The sequence below is a fragment of the Oncorhynchus mykiss genome, chromosome 1, assembly GCF_057628025.1.
Source record: "Oncorhynchus mykiss isolate SJ-2025 chromosome 1, ASM5762802v1, whole genome shotgun sequence".
Lineage (NCBI taxonomy): Eukaryota > Metazoa > Chordata > Actinopteri > Salmoniformes > Salmonidae > Oncorhynchus > Oncorhynchus mykiss.
In genome coordinates this window covers 83029285-83047260 of record NC_143022.1, presented here as the reverse complement: position 1 = coordinate 83047260, position 17976 = coordinate 83029285, and the positions used below count along the sequence as shown (strand labels likewise).

The following is a 17976-nucleotide window of genomic DNA, read 5'->3' as shown; positions in this document are numbered from 1 at the left end:
TATGAATACATTTCTGCTATCAGTCACTTTTCAGCCTTGTTTACACTGCTACTATTTGCTATTATTTACTATTATTATGTATCCTGCAACCAGTCACTTTCTCCCAATCCCCGCCTACATGTACATATCAACCTCAACTACTCCAGTATCCCTGCACACTGTACATTTGGTACAGACACTGACCCTGTATATACTGTTTTATAGTGTTTTTCTAGTTCTACTGTTTTGATATTGAATACTGTATCATTGGGAAAGGGCTCACAAGTTAAGCATTTCACTGTACTTGTGCATGTCACAAATAAGCCTTGATAAAAACTTGAAACTCTCCCTCTCTCTCTGTAGGTGAACAGTTTACAATATTGTAGTAGTACATTAGCCTACTGAGTTCAAAGAGGGGCAACTTCACTTAACTTCAACTTAACTTTCTAGAATCATTTAGTACACATCATTGAGCCCCTGAGATAGTTGTTGGATCGGTTCTTCACACTTTCGCCCACACATTCTCAGTTAGAAGAACAGCTATTTCACAAGACAGTGTTAAAAAGCCAGCTACTCCTTCTCACAATCATGCATGTGTTGATCATTTGCACAATGAAACACTAATTATATAACTGGTTCACAACAAATTAAAACACAGCATTGTATGTCATTTTATGAATATTGAGCAGACTACTTTAACTTCTTGTTTTAACTGTTGACTGGAAGTCTTCAACAAAGATAAAAAATGAAAAAGAGAAAACATGAGCGAAAGATACACTATACAGCACATTTATTCCTATTAAGTACATTTATTAAGAGCAGTGACAATTGATTTTCAGATATGACAAAGATACAGTAGAAAACTGATGACACTTTGTCATGGAACAGTTTTAATGTATATGCAAGCACAAGTAACCTACAGAGCAAACAATGTTTGTTCATCAAGAGTCGATCAACATTACAGGCCTACATGTTATACAGACAACTGATCAGAAAATTGAAGGATATAAAGTAGCCTACACTTCCCACATGTATTGTGTCACAAACCATTTGCTCACTGTGCTCATATTAATAAAATATATTATAAACATATCTTGTGTAATTTCCATTTTTGTATGTTGTTGAATCAAACAGCTGGCCATCACGGTCTAGCCGGTGTTGGTGAGGGAAAGTGTCTGGCAGAGAGATTCACAGTCAAAGTGTGTCTCTATATACGCTGTGGATTTTATTGGTTGGGTGGGTGATTACACATAGCTCACTGGTCCACTTTGTGAAGTTACCACATGTTTATAGCATTGCAGCCTACCTGTCCATTGAGTCAGTCTGCTCCCATACACCTACGGTCTGGTCTCAGGCTAGGTCTCAGCAAGTAAGGGAAACAAGTATCAAATGGTACATTACATTAGTCTGTCTTTAAATATTAAGGCAAATAGAGTTGTTAAAATGTAGTTGTGTCTCACTAGTGTCATGAATACATTTAATTTCAAAGCTTTTTTTTTGTACAAACAAAATTAGCACATTTTCAATAAGCAACACTGATTGTGTCAAGCTATTCTGAGCCACAAAGGCATCCACTGTATGTAATGGATTGGACCAAGTAAACTACAAAAGCTCCCAAATGCACACATATCAAATAAAACCCAATGACTTGACAGTATAACAAACATGAAGCATTTCAACATTTCTTTGAGAACTGATAAGAGATTTAAATAGAAATTAATCAAAATGAGACTGTCCCGTGTATTATGCCTGCGGCTAATGGCACTAGTCTAGACAACAACTGGGTCTGTAGTCTTCAGACCTTGTCCAGATTAGGCAAAATATCATGGGCTCTGTTCTAATATCCACACTACGTCACTTAGAATGCATGCATGCCAAATAAGTTGCTTTATTCTAAGTGGTATGCTAATATGGACATTGTAACATAGCCCATGGCTCTTCACTGAGACCAGGATGAGTCAAGCAGTGAGCAAGGCCCGTATCCACAACGTGTCTCAGAGTAGGAGTGCTGATCTAGGATCAGTTTAGCCCTTTAGATCATGATGAACAATATTATATGGACAAATCCTAGATCAGCACAGTGGGGCTCATAACTTGGAGGCTCTGATGGGGTGCTCCGGTGCAGAGTAGAAGGCCCACTCAGCCCGGGGGTTGGCCACCCCAGCAATTGGCGCCTGGATGCAGCAGGAGGGAACGTTGAAGTCAGACACCACCTTCAGGGCCTCATCCTTCACCAATCTACACAGCTCCAACAGCTGGAGGGCAAACACAATAGGAGTCAATATCATTTACATAAATCAATGCAATCAATGTGAGAAAATGGTTAGCCATGGATAAAGCTGATATGAATTTCCTTGTAAGTAGCTTGTGTCAAAGGTTGAATTGGTGGTTTTTATAATGGTTAGCTATTGGAATTCTAGACAATTTAGTGCAAGGTATAGACAAATATTGCAAATTAATCTGATTTGATTTGAGATGAACTTCAAGTCAAAGTTCAGTACAATCTTCTACTTTTCACAACAGTCCCCAGAAGGGGGAATGATTCAGCATCTTGAGTAAGAAGCATTGGCGATCATGGTATTGGCGGTACAGACACAGACAATGGTCAACTCTGGGCAGACAGGTGGCAGGTGTTGTATTGCACTGAGGATCTAAGTGTTCCAGTAGCATACAGTGGATGCCAGACTGACTCAAGGAGCTAAATAGCAGAGCCATTGTCTTTAGAGTTCAGACTTTCAACAGATTCAACTGCCTATCAACAAAGTGTACTTGCATGATTGGGGGCGTTATGAGAGTTTGTAAAATATAACAATGGGACATCATAGTGCAGAATGACTTAGTCTTCCTAACTGTAACTGCTAAAACAATGTGTCAGACTTTCTTGGTTTCCACTAGTTACCACAGTCACAAAGTCATTTGGGCTATATCATAAAAATGCATGAGAGGGGGGGAAATGGCCTTAATTTAAGGTTAAGGTTAGGCATAAGGTTAGCAGTGTGGTTAAGGTTAGGTTTATGGCTATGGTTAGGTAGAACATCTCCTTTTAAGAAGATACATTGTAGAAAGAGGCAGGCTTTGTGACTTTGTGGCTGTGGTAACTAGTGACAACAGACTTTCTTGCTTTGATATTCAAAGTCTCTTGTTCTAAGAAAATGCTGGAACCAACACCCAATCTGAGCTATCTGTGTTCACTGTGCATCTAAACAGGAAGGTAACTACACAGCAATAGGCAAACCTAATTATAGCAATAAACATTGAGATTAGCAATTGACTAATGTCACAGGTGCAGGCAGCCTCCCTCATTGGCCGACCAGTTTTCCATTGCTGTTATGCGGACAGTCATACTAATCATAATCTCAGGAGGGCCTATGATGTCATTGTTCCCAATCAGTAGGAGGGTGAACGTAAACAGCCTTATGGGACATGGGTGTGGGAGAAGAGTTGCCTGTGGATAATTCAGAAACCCATTAAAACCAATGTGGTGGAAAGGGTGAGTAATGCACGCCAACCCCACAAATCACTGAGACAGTGTGAACAAATAGAACACAATGATGGGTATATTTCTTAAGACTAGAAACATCTTATTTTGTCCCCTTATATGCTGTAATTAATTTATTGAAAATTTTTCAGCTCAACACTTAGTAAGCAATTCAGTTTGTGAAGTGAGGCAACAGCAAGCATAATTGTTTAAAAAAATCCAAAATATTAGCCAATCATAGGCCTGACTAAATGTAGATCCTCAATTCTGCTTTCACGTAGTTAATCTAGTATCATGTCACTGTTCATAGAGGTCTCTAGTTGTGTGGAGAATCTTCATTTCATGAACAGTGATTGCTCCCTCAGATTCACAGCTTGTTCAAGACCCATTGTAATGCCTGCCACCTAGTGGCTCTTAAGCAGAAAAGCACTAGCACATTTGACTCCATAATGTCGACTACGAGACAATCTACTGTGCATTCAAAAAACTAAGTATGTACCTGTCCATCTGGTATTTGTTACCATACATTTGTGCTATTTTCTTCCCCTCCAGGACACGGGGAAGTTTATAGATTGTGAAATACTGCAATACAACTTGGATATCATTTAGTCCTAAAAAAGTAACCTACTGATGAAAAAACAGAGACCAGGCCTGTGATAAAGTGTTCAATTTAACCAACTTTTCAGTCTTTTATTTGCATAACCCCATCTTATCTGTGGTCTATTAGGCACTAAATGATGCTTGGGCATGTTTGACGTGTAATTGCACTTTGCACCTTTCTAAAGAGCCCCCCCCCCCCTATAAAAGGTACTGAAGGGTGTCAACCTGTCTCTCTGTTGATCATATATCCTTCCTCACTCACTCTCTCTCTCGCTCTCTCTGAAGTCTCATTACCCCCTTCTCACCCTACTTGTCAAAGATGAAAGGAGCGCAGCACCCAGACTAGAGAAAGCAAGAGGAGCGGCAGGTTTAAACAAACAGGGAGAGAAAGAGGAGCCAGAGGAAAGGTCACCATCTCCACATTGATGGGGGGACCGAGGGAGAGTCAGCATTAATAGTCTGTGTCAGCTAGTGAGCAGTGGCTATAAGATTAAGTGTGTGTGTGTGTGTGTGTGTGTGTGTGTGTGCGTGCGTGTGTTTGGGGTTATTGATGACTAGTTATTTACAGCTACAGCAGTCCACCCCTGGCAGAGCCCAGGTTCCCATGCAGTGAACCCCATTACCCCCACGTGGCTGGAAGGGCTGGACACATGCTGAGAAAACCACATCTATATGTTACAACTGTTCTCTTTAGTAAGCCTTAAGAAAGACCACGTGGAGCCACCATGCTAATAAACTATCTATCGCAGAGTCAATTGTTTCACAACAACAGACATCCTTGTTATGAAGTAGAGGAAGAGAGGGCTACATTAGAGAACACCAGGCTTTTACAACTCCCTCATAAAGTCTCTCTGACTCAAGCAGACTGTTACTACACAGTATCAAAAACAAAATACAGGGACCGTCAGGAACAGTTCCAATATTGAGCTGACAAGAACAGCAACAGCAAGCAGCAGTGTGTGGGTGTGTTGGCACACATAAACTGTAGGTGCGTGCATAGAGATCAATCTGATGATCATCACCCACCTCGCCTAGTGTACAGGAGGAGCCGGTTTCTGTCCAGGCTCACACAGTACAGTGAGGTAGGCAGGGTTTTGACTAGATGGGATACAGCTTTTGTCAGATTTGACTTTTTGTCGAAGGTTAGGAGAACTTACGCAGCAGGTTAGGAGAATTACAGTAGCAGGTTAGGAGAATAAGGTTAAGGTTAGGAAAAGGGTTTCAGTTAGGTAAAATGCAAAACAATTATACTTTTGACATCAAAAGCTGTATCCCTTCTAGCCAGGACCGGTGGGCAAGGGCATTTGCATAGCCTGTTTAATACTGCTGCCTGTGTGGTGATAAGCAAAGGCAGTCACTCTTATCTGTTCTGTTTTTCAGTGACTCTCACTCCACCATCAGAGGAACTCACCTATGAGGGATGAGGATATGAGGCTTAGATATGCAGGAAATGGAAGTTACAGCAGATTGGCCCGTTACATAACAACACAAGTTAAATATAGATAAATACCTGACATAAGGAGTGTGGGAACCAAGCCTGTGTAAATGTCTGAACACAGCCTACCACTTCTATTCTGAAATATATATCATTCTCTCTACTAACAGATGTAGCATCTTCATTTGATGACCCTATTGCAGGAGAACCTTCCTTGTAGTGTATTGAGGTTTAAAAAGGCTTCTAAAATGTGTTAAATCAACCTGATTTTCCCTTATGAAAATCAACCTCTACAAAAAGGTCCATTCATTTTAATCCACATAATAATTCACATTTTCTGTTGAGGCAGGATTATTTTCCTGATGTAGCAAACTATTAATTTCCTACATCTGTACACTTTTCCTACTAACTTTGTTCAGGGTCTACAAGTTATATTTTCATCTGTTCTAGTGATCTAGTCCAGGACCATGTTAAATAACTGTCTCCTCAGATATGACTGTTCCCAGTGGCCGCTCTGGCAGTAATGAGGGGTATTGACACAGCAAGCAGCAGCCATTTTGTTCCTCTGGAGGCAGTGTAAACACATAGACTGAGCACCTGCTGGTTAGATGCTAGCACAGTGGTGTCGACTCCCCCTACTTATCGGCTCCGACGTGCTCTGCAGGGTGGGATAGCGCTCGTCATAAACACTGCTGTTTGATCACAGCTAGCTGTGAACAACTGGAATAACAGTGGGAATACAAGGGGCTATGGAAGTGGGGTTCTTGTTTTTGACCAATGCTAATTATCTATCTGAAGTTAGCATTTTTCACAGTTGTTCTCTGACGGTAAAACAACAAGACTTCAGGGAAACTGACTAATCACTGACTAATCACTGTTTATCCCTCCACGTGGGTACACACACATAGAAGGAAGACATACAAGAACATATGCATGCAGTCTATTCTATAGTGCAGATATCTTACCTGGGTGCGTATCTGTCGGCTGGTAGCGGGGGTCAGGTAGTGATGCTCTAGATACCAGGCTCTCTCCTGGTACACCAGACTGGTGCCATGGAGGAGGCAGAACTAAGGAGAAGCAAAGACAGACAATCAAGCAATGGTAAAAATATGTCATAGTGAAATGTGTCACGTTCTACCTGCTACCTTAACGAAAAGGCTGTGGATGAGAACATCCTCTATAGTAACACACAAGTTGTGCATATCAGTTGTTCAAATGAAGACAAAAGGGATATTTGATTTAACAATAGAGTTGATGTTTCAATTGCAAAATGCAACTAGGTAATACAACTATTGCATTATATCAGTTAAACACAGAGGCCCCCAACTTAATGCACCACACACACACACACACACACACACACACACACACACACACACACACACACACACACACACACACACACACACACACACACACACACACACACACACACACACACACACACACACACACACACACACACACACACACACACACACACACACACGCATCCGGTTATTGTGTTAGAATAACATGTTTGTTCCTGTCTGGTCAGAGCTGGTACTGTGTATTCTGAGGACCATGAAGGAAATGGAAAAACAGAAACGAGTGGTCTAATATCTTGTCTCTTCAGAGGTGATGGTGATGACAGCAAACCGCCACAGAAGATCAAAAGAGAGGAGTGGAAAATAGACAGAGAAAGAGAGAGAGAGAGAGACAGGAGAGAGCGAGAGAAAGAGAGAGACAGGAGAGAGAGAGAGACAGGAGAGAGAGAGAGAGAGAGAGAGAGAGAGAGAGAGAGAGAGAGAGAAGGAAAGAGAGACAGGAGAGAGAGAGAAAGAGAGCGAGAGAGACAGGAGAGAGCGAGAGAAAGAGAGAGACAGGAGAGAGCGAGAGAAAGAGAGAGACAGGAGAGAGAGAGAGAGAGAGAGAGAGAGAGAGAGAGAGAGAGAGAGAAGGAAAGAGAGAGATAGCAGCCCCTCAACTCTACACGGTGGACAATTGACCTCTAAATAAAGAACACAGTTCAGGAGGTTTATCACGTTTCGGCAGCTTTGCTCATTTCCTTGGTTCACACAGTTCGGCTAGTGAAGGGTTGCCCACTGCGTGAGAGTAGTCAAAACCGAACATGATCACACAGTGCATCATCTCGGAAACCCAGAACTAAAATCTTGCGTAATTGCGTACAATGCTCGATTAAGTCCTGGGGGAGATGTTAAGAGAAAGATACTAACTCGAACTGTAAAATCTCAACCCCCCCCTATACGGAAACTCTCTGCAAGTTTCAGGCAAGGCTATGACCCAAATGTCCCCTCTCCTTCCAAAATGCTACAGATGTGAGCACCTGCAGGGCTGGATTAAGAAATCATAGCCCCCTAACCTAATTGAGTTTCCCATTAAGGGTTGATATGAACAGCTGTTTTTCCAATGTCATGTCACAGTGCCACTGCCATCATTAAAAGTCAAGCATATCTCTCCACACAGAGGAGACACAGCATGTGCTATGTATGAGAAATTCAATGCATTTGATATCACTAGCAATGTCAACATCCGTACATCAGATGTGTGACACTGCACTTTCAATACTTAAGTGAGATGTATGCCAAGTGCCTTCGGAAAGTATTCAGACCTTGTGACTTTTTCCACATTTTGTTACGTTACAGCCTTATTCTAAAATGTATTAAATATTTTTTCCCCTCATCAATCTATACACAATACCCCATAACTGAAATAGTATTCAGACTCTTTACTCAGTACTTTGTTGAAGCAGCAATTACAGTATCGAGTCTTCTTGGGTATAGCTCTACAAGCTTGGCACACCTGTATTTGGGGAGTTTCTCCCATTCTTCTCTGCAGATCCTCTCAAGCTCTGTCAGGTTGGATGGGGAGCGTTGCTGCACAGATATTTTCAGGTCTCTCCAGAGATGTTAGATCGGGTTCAAGTCTGGGCTCTGGCTGGGCCACTCAAGGACATTCAGAGACTTGTCCCGAAGCCACTTCTGTGTTGTCTTGGCTGTGGGTCGTTAGGGTCGTTGTCCTGTTGGAAGGTGAACCTTTGGCCTAGTCTGAGGTCCTGACTACTCTGGAGCAGGTTTTCATTAAGGATCTCTCTGTACTTTGCTCCGTTCATCTTTGCCTCGATCCTGACTAGTCTCCCAGGCCCTGCCTCTGAATAACATCCACACAACATGATGCTGCCACCACCATGCTTCACTGTAGGGATGGTGCCAGGTTTCCTCCAGACGTGACGCTTGGCATTTAGGCCAAAGAGTTCAGTCTTGGATTCATCAGACCAGAGAATCTTGTTTCTCATTCTCATTTCTCACTTTAGGTGCCTTTTGGCAAACTCCAAGCGGGCTGTCATGTGCCTTTTACTGAGGAGTGGCTTCTGTCTGGCCACTCTACCATAAAGACCTGATTGGTGGAGTGCTGCAGAGATGGTTGTCCTTCTGGATTGTTCTCCCATCTCCACACAGGAACCCTGGAGCTCTGTCAGAGTGACCATTGTGCTCTTGGTCACCTCCCTGATCAAGGCCCTTCTCCCCGATTGCTCAGTTTGGCCAGGTGGCCAGCTCTAGGATGGAGTGTTGGTGGTTCCAAACTTTTTCCATTTAAGAATGATGGAAGCCACTGTGTTCTTGGGGACCTTCAATGCTGCAGACGTTTTTTGGTACCCTTCCCTAGATCTGTGCCTTGACACAATCCTGTCTCGGAGCTCTACGGACAATTCTTTCAACTTCATGGCTTGGTTTTTGCTCTCACATGTACTGTCAGCTGTGGGACCTTACATAGACAAGTGTGTGCCTTTACAAATCATGTCCAACCAATTAAATTTACCTCAGGTGGACTCCTATCAAGTTGAAGAAACATCACAAGGATGATCAATGACGAGGATGCACCTGAGGTCAAGGATCTGAATACTTATGTAAATAAGATATTTGTTTTTTATTTGGACTAAATTAGCAAAAGTCTAAAAAACTGCTTTTGCTTTGCCATTATGCGGTATTGTGTGTCGAGGATTTCTTTTTATTTAATCCATTTTTGAATAAGGCTGTAATGTAACAAAATGTGGAAAAGGTTAAGGGGTCTGAATACTTACCGAAGGCCCTGTAACTGGTGAACTGTGACAGGTGCATTGTGAAAACCTAACTGTGCATTGTTGTAGTTTAACGGTCTGCACAATGGACAAGCAGTCACAGTATCTGCAATGAGCAATGTTTTTTTTTTTCCTCTATGGTTTTGGTGGGGAACAGTAATACCCATTTAGCAGGATGAAACTCAAGGACCCTAGTAAAAGCTCTTTTGTTTGAGAACAGCTGTGTCACTGTTGCTGGTTCTGTATTGATTGATTTGTTTGTTGCATAAGATGTAGTGTTTCATTGATGCACAACGAGTCACATGGAGAGAAGCTTCAGGGACACTTGAGGCTCTCTGTGCTTATACAACAGACAAAGGCTGTATCAGGGAGGGTTTGAACTGCCCTACAGCCTAGAGTAATTCCTTTGAAAATAAATATTGCCGAGAGTTGATTCAATATGTAATTGTACAAGTTAAGTAATATGGGGGAAAACATCCTAGCAACAACATTTTAGGGGAGCATCAACAACATTGTGGAAACACCTAAGGCTTCGTTGGATAGACATCAAGAAGGTGTCCACAAGATAAATACTCTGATAAACAGCTGATGTGTTGTTCACTCACAGTTTCTGTTGACCAAAACTTAAATTAAGAATCACCATTGAACGTCCTTCTTATTCCCATTGTAACGTATACTGAGTCCTCAAAAAAGGGGAATTTCCAACTCTGTGTCATCACATTAAACATAACTCAGATTTTTTAAATATCACATGTCCTTGTATTCAGATGTTGGGTTCAAATCACTGGCTTCACTTTACAATGTAATGAATAAACTATTGGTAAGTAGAGTACATATTAAATTAGCATTCCAGCACTTTTTTTAAGCATTGAAACGTATTTATAACTATTTATAATGGATTATTCATGGGAGTTATTGAAGTCTAATCTTCACCAAGAAATGTGTGTAACATTGCACATCCTCAGATAAACGGTGTTAGTTCAGTACATATACACGTAAATCTAACCAGTGTAAGAGCTGGCATAAAACATTACTGGGTGAAGATGAGGTAATCAGTAGACATCAAACTCAATCTATCAAATTAAATAAATACTATTGATATGATATCTGTTTAGAGTGGTTGCAATTCATAACAATTTTGTAACCATGCGTGTGGAACAAAGTAATAGAATCATATGATGTAGCATCATTTGGAATCTGGGTCTGACTTTTGTCTCCAGGCGCTAGGTCAGACAATTGGTCAGACATTGGTGCTCCCTACGGCCACTTACATGCTTCTACTTAAAATGTTAAGAGAAAACATTTTTATTTCTAAAAACAAAAAGTCAGACACAGATTCCAAATGATGCTACATCATATGATTCCATTTGATTCAATACACGAAGCAATGGTTTCAAAATAGATGCCTACCATCTCCATAATGAATAGGCCAACCAAAAAATTGCATAGTCATTTCGAGATTCCAATAGATAACTCTGACATTTTTTTATTTTCTCATGTGACAAAAGTGACAGTAAAACATTGTGAACCAGAAATCTTTAACATTAACACAGATATCGTCATTTGTCCAAATGATCAGTGACGAAAAATCTGCGTTGCTACTACGATTTATGTTACGTCACTCCACAAGGAACTACGCGGTCCATAAAATATGGTTCGTAACCAGTAATGTTTAATTATTGGCAACTTTCTCTTTCTTGAGTGAACTGAATGCTAATTTCCCGGTGTGTGTGTGATTTATTGTGGTAAATGAGGACGAGGGGTGTTTGTGGCAGCTCTCGTCAAATATGAGGTCTGGCCCATTATGACATTGTGTTGACATTGCTGTGTGAATAGCACACGGAAGCGTCAGGCCTCTCTCTCTGTTCCCACTCTCTTCCTATTATGCAAAACTGGTAACCTGGCAAAAAGGGCTGGACAGAAACTTATCACAAGGTCATTAAGTTTCTTATCGATAACAGTCCTCCCAAAATGCTCTTTAAAGGCAGGTCTACATGGTAAGTATTAGAGCATCGTGGGGCCATCAGAGATGATTTGACATCAGATTGGATGTCTGACCTTGTAAGCAACGTTGCTTGGAGCAATCTGAAACTGACTAAAACCACAACACAGCACTGACTATAAGAACGGCATAGGAAGACTGCATTTGAGCCATATTCAAATCAAATAGGACCGCCAATATACACTACATAACCAAAAGTACGTGGACCTGCTCGTCGAACATCTCATTTCAAAATCATGGGAATTAGTATGGAGTTGTTCCCCCCCCTTTTCTGCTATAACAGCCTTCACTCTTCTGGGAAGGTTTTCCACTAGATGTTGGAACATTGCTGCGGGGACTTGCTTCCATTCAGCCACAAAAGCATTAGTGAGGTCGGGCACTAATGTTGGGCAATTAGGTCTGGCTCGCAGATGGCGTTCCAATTCATCCCAAAGGTGTTTGATGGGGTTGAGGTCAGGGCTCTGTGCAGGCCTGTGAAGTTCTTACACACCGATCTCGACAATCCATGGACCTCTGTATGGACCTCGTCCAGTTCTGTGGTTTTGTGTGGCCTATCAATTCGCGGCTGAGCCGTTGTTGCTCCTAGACGTTTCCACTTCACAATAACAGCACATACAGTTGACCAGGGCAGCTCTAGCAGAAATTTGACAAACGTACTTGTTGGAAAAGTGGCATCCTATGACGGTGTCACTTTGAAAGACCCTGAACTCTTCAGTAAGGCCATTCTATTGCCAATGTTTGTCTATGGAGATTGCATGGCGGTGCGCTCAATGTATGTATTATGTAAGGCGCTAACCATGTAGTTTAACATAGGGTATGTACTTACTATGGGACCTACATTATGACTTCCAAGTTTCTATGAGGTCAGATTATAGTCAGGCTTTCTGGACACAGCCTTGCTACATCATATTGGTGTACAATATTAGCCTCAGTCCCAGTCATGCTCTAATGTGTTAAAGGACCCTGATGACAGGCCAATTGTATCCCAACATTACGGCCATATCTGTCTGACCCAAAATAAAAGGGTTGAGTGATATGAACAGCACAAACCATGTTATTGTGGTAATCACACGATCGGTCGAGCAGATGCGACCGTTGGCGTTTGAAAGCAGTAAACTGTTAGGCCTGTTAGAAGCATAACGATTTAATTCCACTTAATGTGGAATGAGTCAATGGAGGCACTTTTTAGTCTACTCACAGAGTTCGAACACTGCTCAGGTTTTTATCTCTATTATGTTAACAGAGTCATCACCACAGCTCTGGTTTCTGTATGTGCTTTAATGTTTTTGCTTACTGCATGGTGTATGAATATCACTGTAGAAAACTATTTTGCTTTTTGGATTCCTGGTGTTTTCCAAGTAGTCTTGTTGTCAGTGCTGAGATGCTTAAGGGCAATTCCATGGTAACAGAATTTCACTTCAGTTTAACAAGCCATAAAACTTTGCACAGTCAATAATTTACACAGTAAATCAAATTAAAACATTTACTAGAAAAACTGTGCAGATGAAAAGTTTGTAAAGATTTCAGTGGAAATTGTTAAAAGTAGTCATTGTGCATAGAGTTCTATGGTTTGTTAAACATTGAAATCAATGGTTTTTGTTTGGTATAGATTTTATAATGAAAAATCTGAGTCTATGTAATTGCCCTTAAGCAGTGTTGGAATGTGAACATTTCCAACGCTAGGCTCATTGAACAGACCGCAGGTATGACATCAGTCAGCTTCCACTTCAATAGCTAAAGAGTTCAAGACAACTTGGAACTTGGAAACTCAGAAATGTCCGACTTGGAAACTCATTGTAGAAAGATGAGCTCAGAGTTTCCCTCAAAATTATCAGATTCAACCAATAGGAAGCTATATGGAGAGAAAAAAATCTTCGCATATTTCAACTCGGAGGTTCCAAGTTGTCTTGAAAGCACCATGAGCATCAGGAGTATACAGACGTCATCCACCATGCCCAACCTGTCTGTCCAACGAGAGGAAATCATAGGATGCCTCCCTTCTGACTCCAAGTATGTGACATTTACATAAGGCTACTATTTTGCATCCACACACTGACTGTCTGCCAGTTCTACACAATGTTCTAACACTGAAACCAAACGTGTGTTTATTTGAGTAGTTCACATGCAACCAGAAGCATCACACAAAAACAAAAACTTACCATCTTGAAAACGTATGATATTTTAAGAGCAGTAGAGGGTGTTTACCATCCTAAAATGAAGTATGACCTTAATGCAGCCCATAACATACAGTCAGAGATACAGAGGAGAGACCATGATAGTACCCACAGAAAGGGGCTTATCTGCCTATGCAGGACTCAAGGCAGCCTGGCTAAGGCAAAGCAGCAAAGTAATCAACCACATACAGGATAGGTAGATAGCTGTGTAGGTTGTATACTAGGAGCAGCTGACACCATGCTTGAAGCAAATATACAGTACCTTCAAAAAGTATTCACACCCCTTGACTTTTTCCACGTTTTGTTGTGTTACAGCCTGAATGTAAAATGGATGACATTTACATTTTTGTGTCACTAGCCTACACACAATACCCCATAATGTTAAAGTGGAATTATGTTTTTAGACATTTTTACAAATTAATTACAAATGCAAAGCTGAAATGTCTTGAGTCAATAAGTATTCAATCCCTTGGTTATGACAAGCCTAAATAAGTTCAGGAGTAAAAATGTGCTTAACAAGTCACATAATAAGTTGCATGAACTCACTCCGTCTGCAATAATAATGTTTACACAATTGTCTGTAACGTGAGACAAAAAATTAAATTAAATCTATTTTAAATTCAGGCTGTAACACAACAAAATGTGGAATAAGTCAAGGGGTATGAATAATTTCTGAAGGCACTGAAAGGGAATCGCAACTGAACCCACACACGTGGCAGAGGGACAGCTTATTCACACTCCACGATGGTCAGTGCTTCCCTATATTACATTTAGCAGCGATAGCCCACTAAATTGTTTCCACCACTGCAAAAAATTGAGGTAATGTTTTTTATATACAGTACCAGTCCAAAGTTTGGACCCACCAATTCATAAGGGTTTTTCTTTATTTTTACTATTTTCTACATTGTAGAATAATAGTGAAGACATCAAAACTATGAAATAACACATTTGGAATCATGTCATAATCAAACATGTGTTAAACAAATCTAAAACTATTTTATATTTGAGATTCTACAAAGTAGCCACCCTTTGCCCTGATGACAGCTTTGCACACACTCTTGGCATTCTCTCAACCAGCTTCATGAGAAAGTAAACTGGAAATCATTTCAATTAACAGGTGTGCCTTGTTAAGTTCATTTGTGTAATTTCTTTACTTCCTAATGCATTTGAGCCAATCAGTTGTGTTGTGACAAGGCATGGGTGGTATACAGAAGACAGCCCTATTTGGTAAAAGACCAAGTCCATATAATGGCACGAACAGCTCAAATAAGCAAAGAGAAATCAGAGTCCATCATTACTTTAAGACATGAAGGTCAGTCAATCCAGAAAATGTCAAGAACTTTAAAGTGTCTTCAAGTGTAGTCATAAAAACCATCAAGCGCTATGATGAAACTGGCTCTCATGAGGACCGCCACAGGAAAGGAAGACCCAGAGTCACCTCTGCAATGATGAAACTGGCTCTTATGAGGACCGCCACAGGAAAGTAAGACCCAGAGTTACAGTTGAAGTCGGGGAGGTTTACATACACCTTAGCCAAATACATTTAAAACTCAGTTTTTCACAATTCCTGACATTTAATCAGAGTAAAAATTCCCTGTCTTAGGTCAGTTAGAATCACCACTTTATTTTAAGAATGTGAAATGTCAGAATTATAGTAGAGAGACTGATTTATTTCAGCTTTTATTTCTTTCATCACATTCCCACTGAGTCAGAAGTTTACATACACTCAATTAGTATTTGGTAGCGTTGCCTTTAAATTGATTAACTGGAATCAAACGTTTCGGGTAGCCTTCCACAAGCTTCCGACAATAAGTTGGGTGAATTTTGGCCTATTCCTCCTGACAGAGCTGGTGTAACTGAGTCAGGTTTGTAGGCCTCCTTGCTCACACACACTTTTTCTGTTCTGCCCACACATTTTCTATATACCTTGACTTTGTTGTCCTTAAGCCATTTTGCCACAACTTTGGAAGTATGCTTGGGGTCATTGTCCATTTGGAAGACACATTTGCGACCAAGCTTTAACCACTGATGTCTTGAGATGTTGCTTCAATATATCCACATAATTTTCCACCCTCATGATGCCATCTATTTTGTGAAGTATACCAGTCCTTCCTGCAGCAAAGCACCCTCACAACATGATGCTGCCACCCCCGTGCTTCACGGTTGGGATGGTATTCTTCGGCTTGCAAGCCTCCCCTCCCCCTTTTTCCTCCAAACATAACAATGGTCATTATGACCAAACAGTTCTATTTTTGTTTCATCAGACCAGAGGACATTTCTCCAAAAAGTACGATCTTTGTCCTCATGTGCATTTGCAAACCGTAGTCTGGCTTTTTTATGGTGGCTTTGGAGCAGTGGCTTCTTCCTTGCTGAGTGGCCTTTCAGGTTATATAGATATAGGACTAATTTTACTGTGGATATAGATACATTTGTACCTGTTTCCTCCAGCATCTTCACAAGATCCTTTGCTGCACTTTTCGCACCACAGTATGTTCATCTCTAGGAGACAGAACGCGTCTCCTTCCTGAGCAGTATGACGGCTGCATGGTCCCATACTTGTGTACAGATGAACGTGGTATCTTAAGGTATTTGGAAATTGCTCCCAAGGATGAACCAGACTTGTGGAGGTCTACAATTTTTTTTCTGAGGTCTTAGCTGATTATTTGGATTTTCCCATGATGTCAAGCAAAGAGGCACTGCGTTTGAAGGTAGGACTTGAAATACATCCACAGGTACACTTCCAATTGACTCATATTATGTCAATTAGCCTATCAGAAGCTTCTAAAGCCATGACATCTTCTTCTCACCTAATACCTTTTTTTGCACTATTGGTTAAAACCTGTAAGTAAGCATTTCACTGTAAGGTGTTGCATTCGGCACACGTGACAAATAAACTTTGATTTGATTCTGGAATTTTCCAAACTGTTTAAAGGCACAGTCAACTTAGTGTACGTAAACTTCTAACCCACTGGAATTGTGATATAATTGAAATGTAAACAATTGTTGAAAAAATTACTTGTGTCATGCACAAAGTAGAGGTCCTAATCGACTTGCCAAAACTATAGTTTGTTAACAAGAAATTTGTGGAGAGGTTGAAAAACGAGTTTTAATGACTCCAACCTAAGTGTATGTAAACTTCCAACTTCAATTGTACCTCTGCTGCAGAATATATGTTCATTAGAATTACCAGCCAGAAATTGCAGCCCAAATAAATGCTTCACGGAGATCAAGTAACAGACATCTCAGCATCAACTGTTCAGAGGAGAGTGCGTGAACCAGGCCTTCATGGTTGAATTGTTGCAAAGAAACCACTACTAAAGGACACCAATTAGAAAAAGAGACTTGCTTGGGGCAAGAAATACGAGCAATGGACATTAGACTGGTGGAAATCTGTCCTTTGGTCTGATGAGTCCAAATTTGAGATTTTTGGTTTCAACTGCCGTGTCTTTGTGAGACGCAGAGTAGGTGAACTGATGATCTCTGCATGTGTAGTTCCCACTGTGAAGTATGGAGGAGGTGGTGTGATGGTGGGGGATGCTTTGCTGGTGACACTGTCAGTGATTTATTTAGAATTCAAGGTACACTTAACTAGCCATGGCTACCACAGCATTCTTCAGCGATACACCATCGCATTTGGTTTGCGCTTAGTGGGACTATCATTTGTTTTTCAACAGGACAATGATCCAACACACCTCCAGGCTGTGTAAAGGCTATTTGACCAAGAAGGAGCGTGATGGAGTGCTGCATCAGGTGATCTGGCTTCCACAATCACCCGACCTCAACCCAATTGAGATGGTTTGGGATGAGTTGGACCGCAGAGTGAAGTAAAAGCAGCCAACAAGTGCTCAGCATATGTGGGAACTCCTTCAAGACTGTTGGAAAAGCATTCCAGGTGAAGCTGGTTGAGAGAATGCCAATAGTGTGCGAAGCTATCATCAAGGCAAAGTGTGACTACTTTGAAGAATCGAATATGTATTTGAATTTGCTTAACATTTTTTTTGGTTACTACATGATTCCATATGGGTTATTTCATAGATTTGTAGAAAATAGTACAAATAAAGAAAAACCCTTGAATGAGTAGGTGTGTCCAATCTTTTGACTGGTACTGTATTTCTGCGGAGACGCGCTTTTAAATGGATAGTCGTGGGCTCAATGACTGGAAGTCTATGGAAACAGCTAGCATTTCTTTGCACTAACGCTAGTAGCAATGCACTCCCCTTCGCTACACTT

At 41.0% G+C, this 17976-nt stretch overlaps 1 protein-coding gene across 1 annotated transcript in view; it reads right to left on the bottom strand.

Moving 5' to 3' along the window:
• Positions 1–754: 754 nt before the first annotated feature.
• The window catches only part of acoxl (acyl-CoA oxidase like), a 45207-nt gene continuing 27985 nt past the window's right edge, over positions 755–17976 (bottom strand). Inside the window, exons 18-19 of the mRNA XM_036986306.2 lie at positions 6458–6559; positions 755–2234 (exon numbers count right to left, since the gene is read on the bottom strand). Coding sequence (XP_036842201.1) covers positions 2067–2234; positions 6458–6559 — 270 coding nt within the window. The 3' untranslated portion in view covers positions 755–2066. The remainder of the gene's footprint in view (positions 2235–6457; positions 6560–17976) is intronic.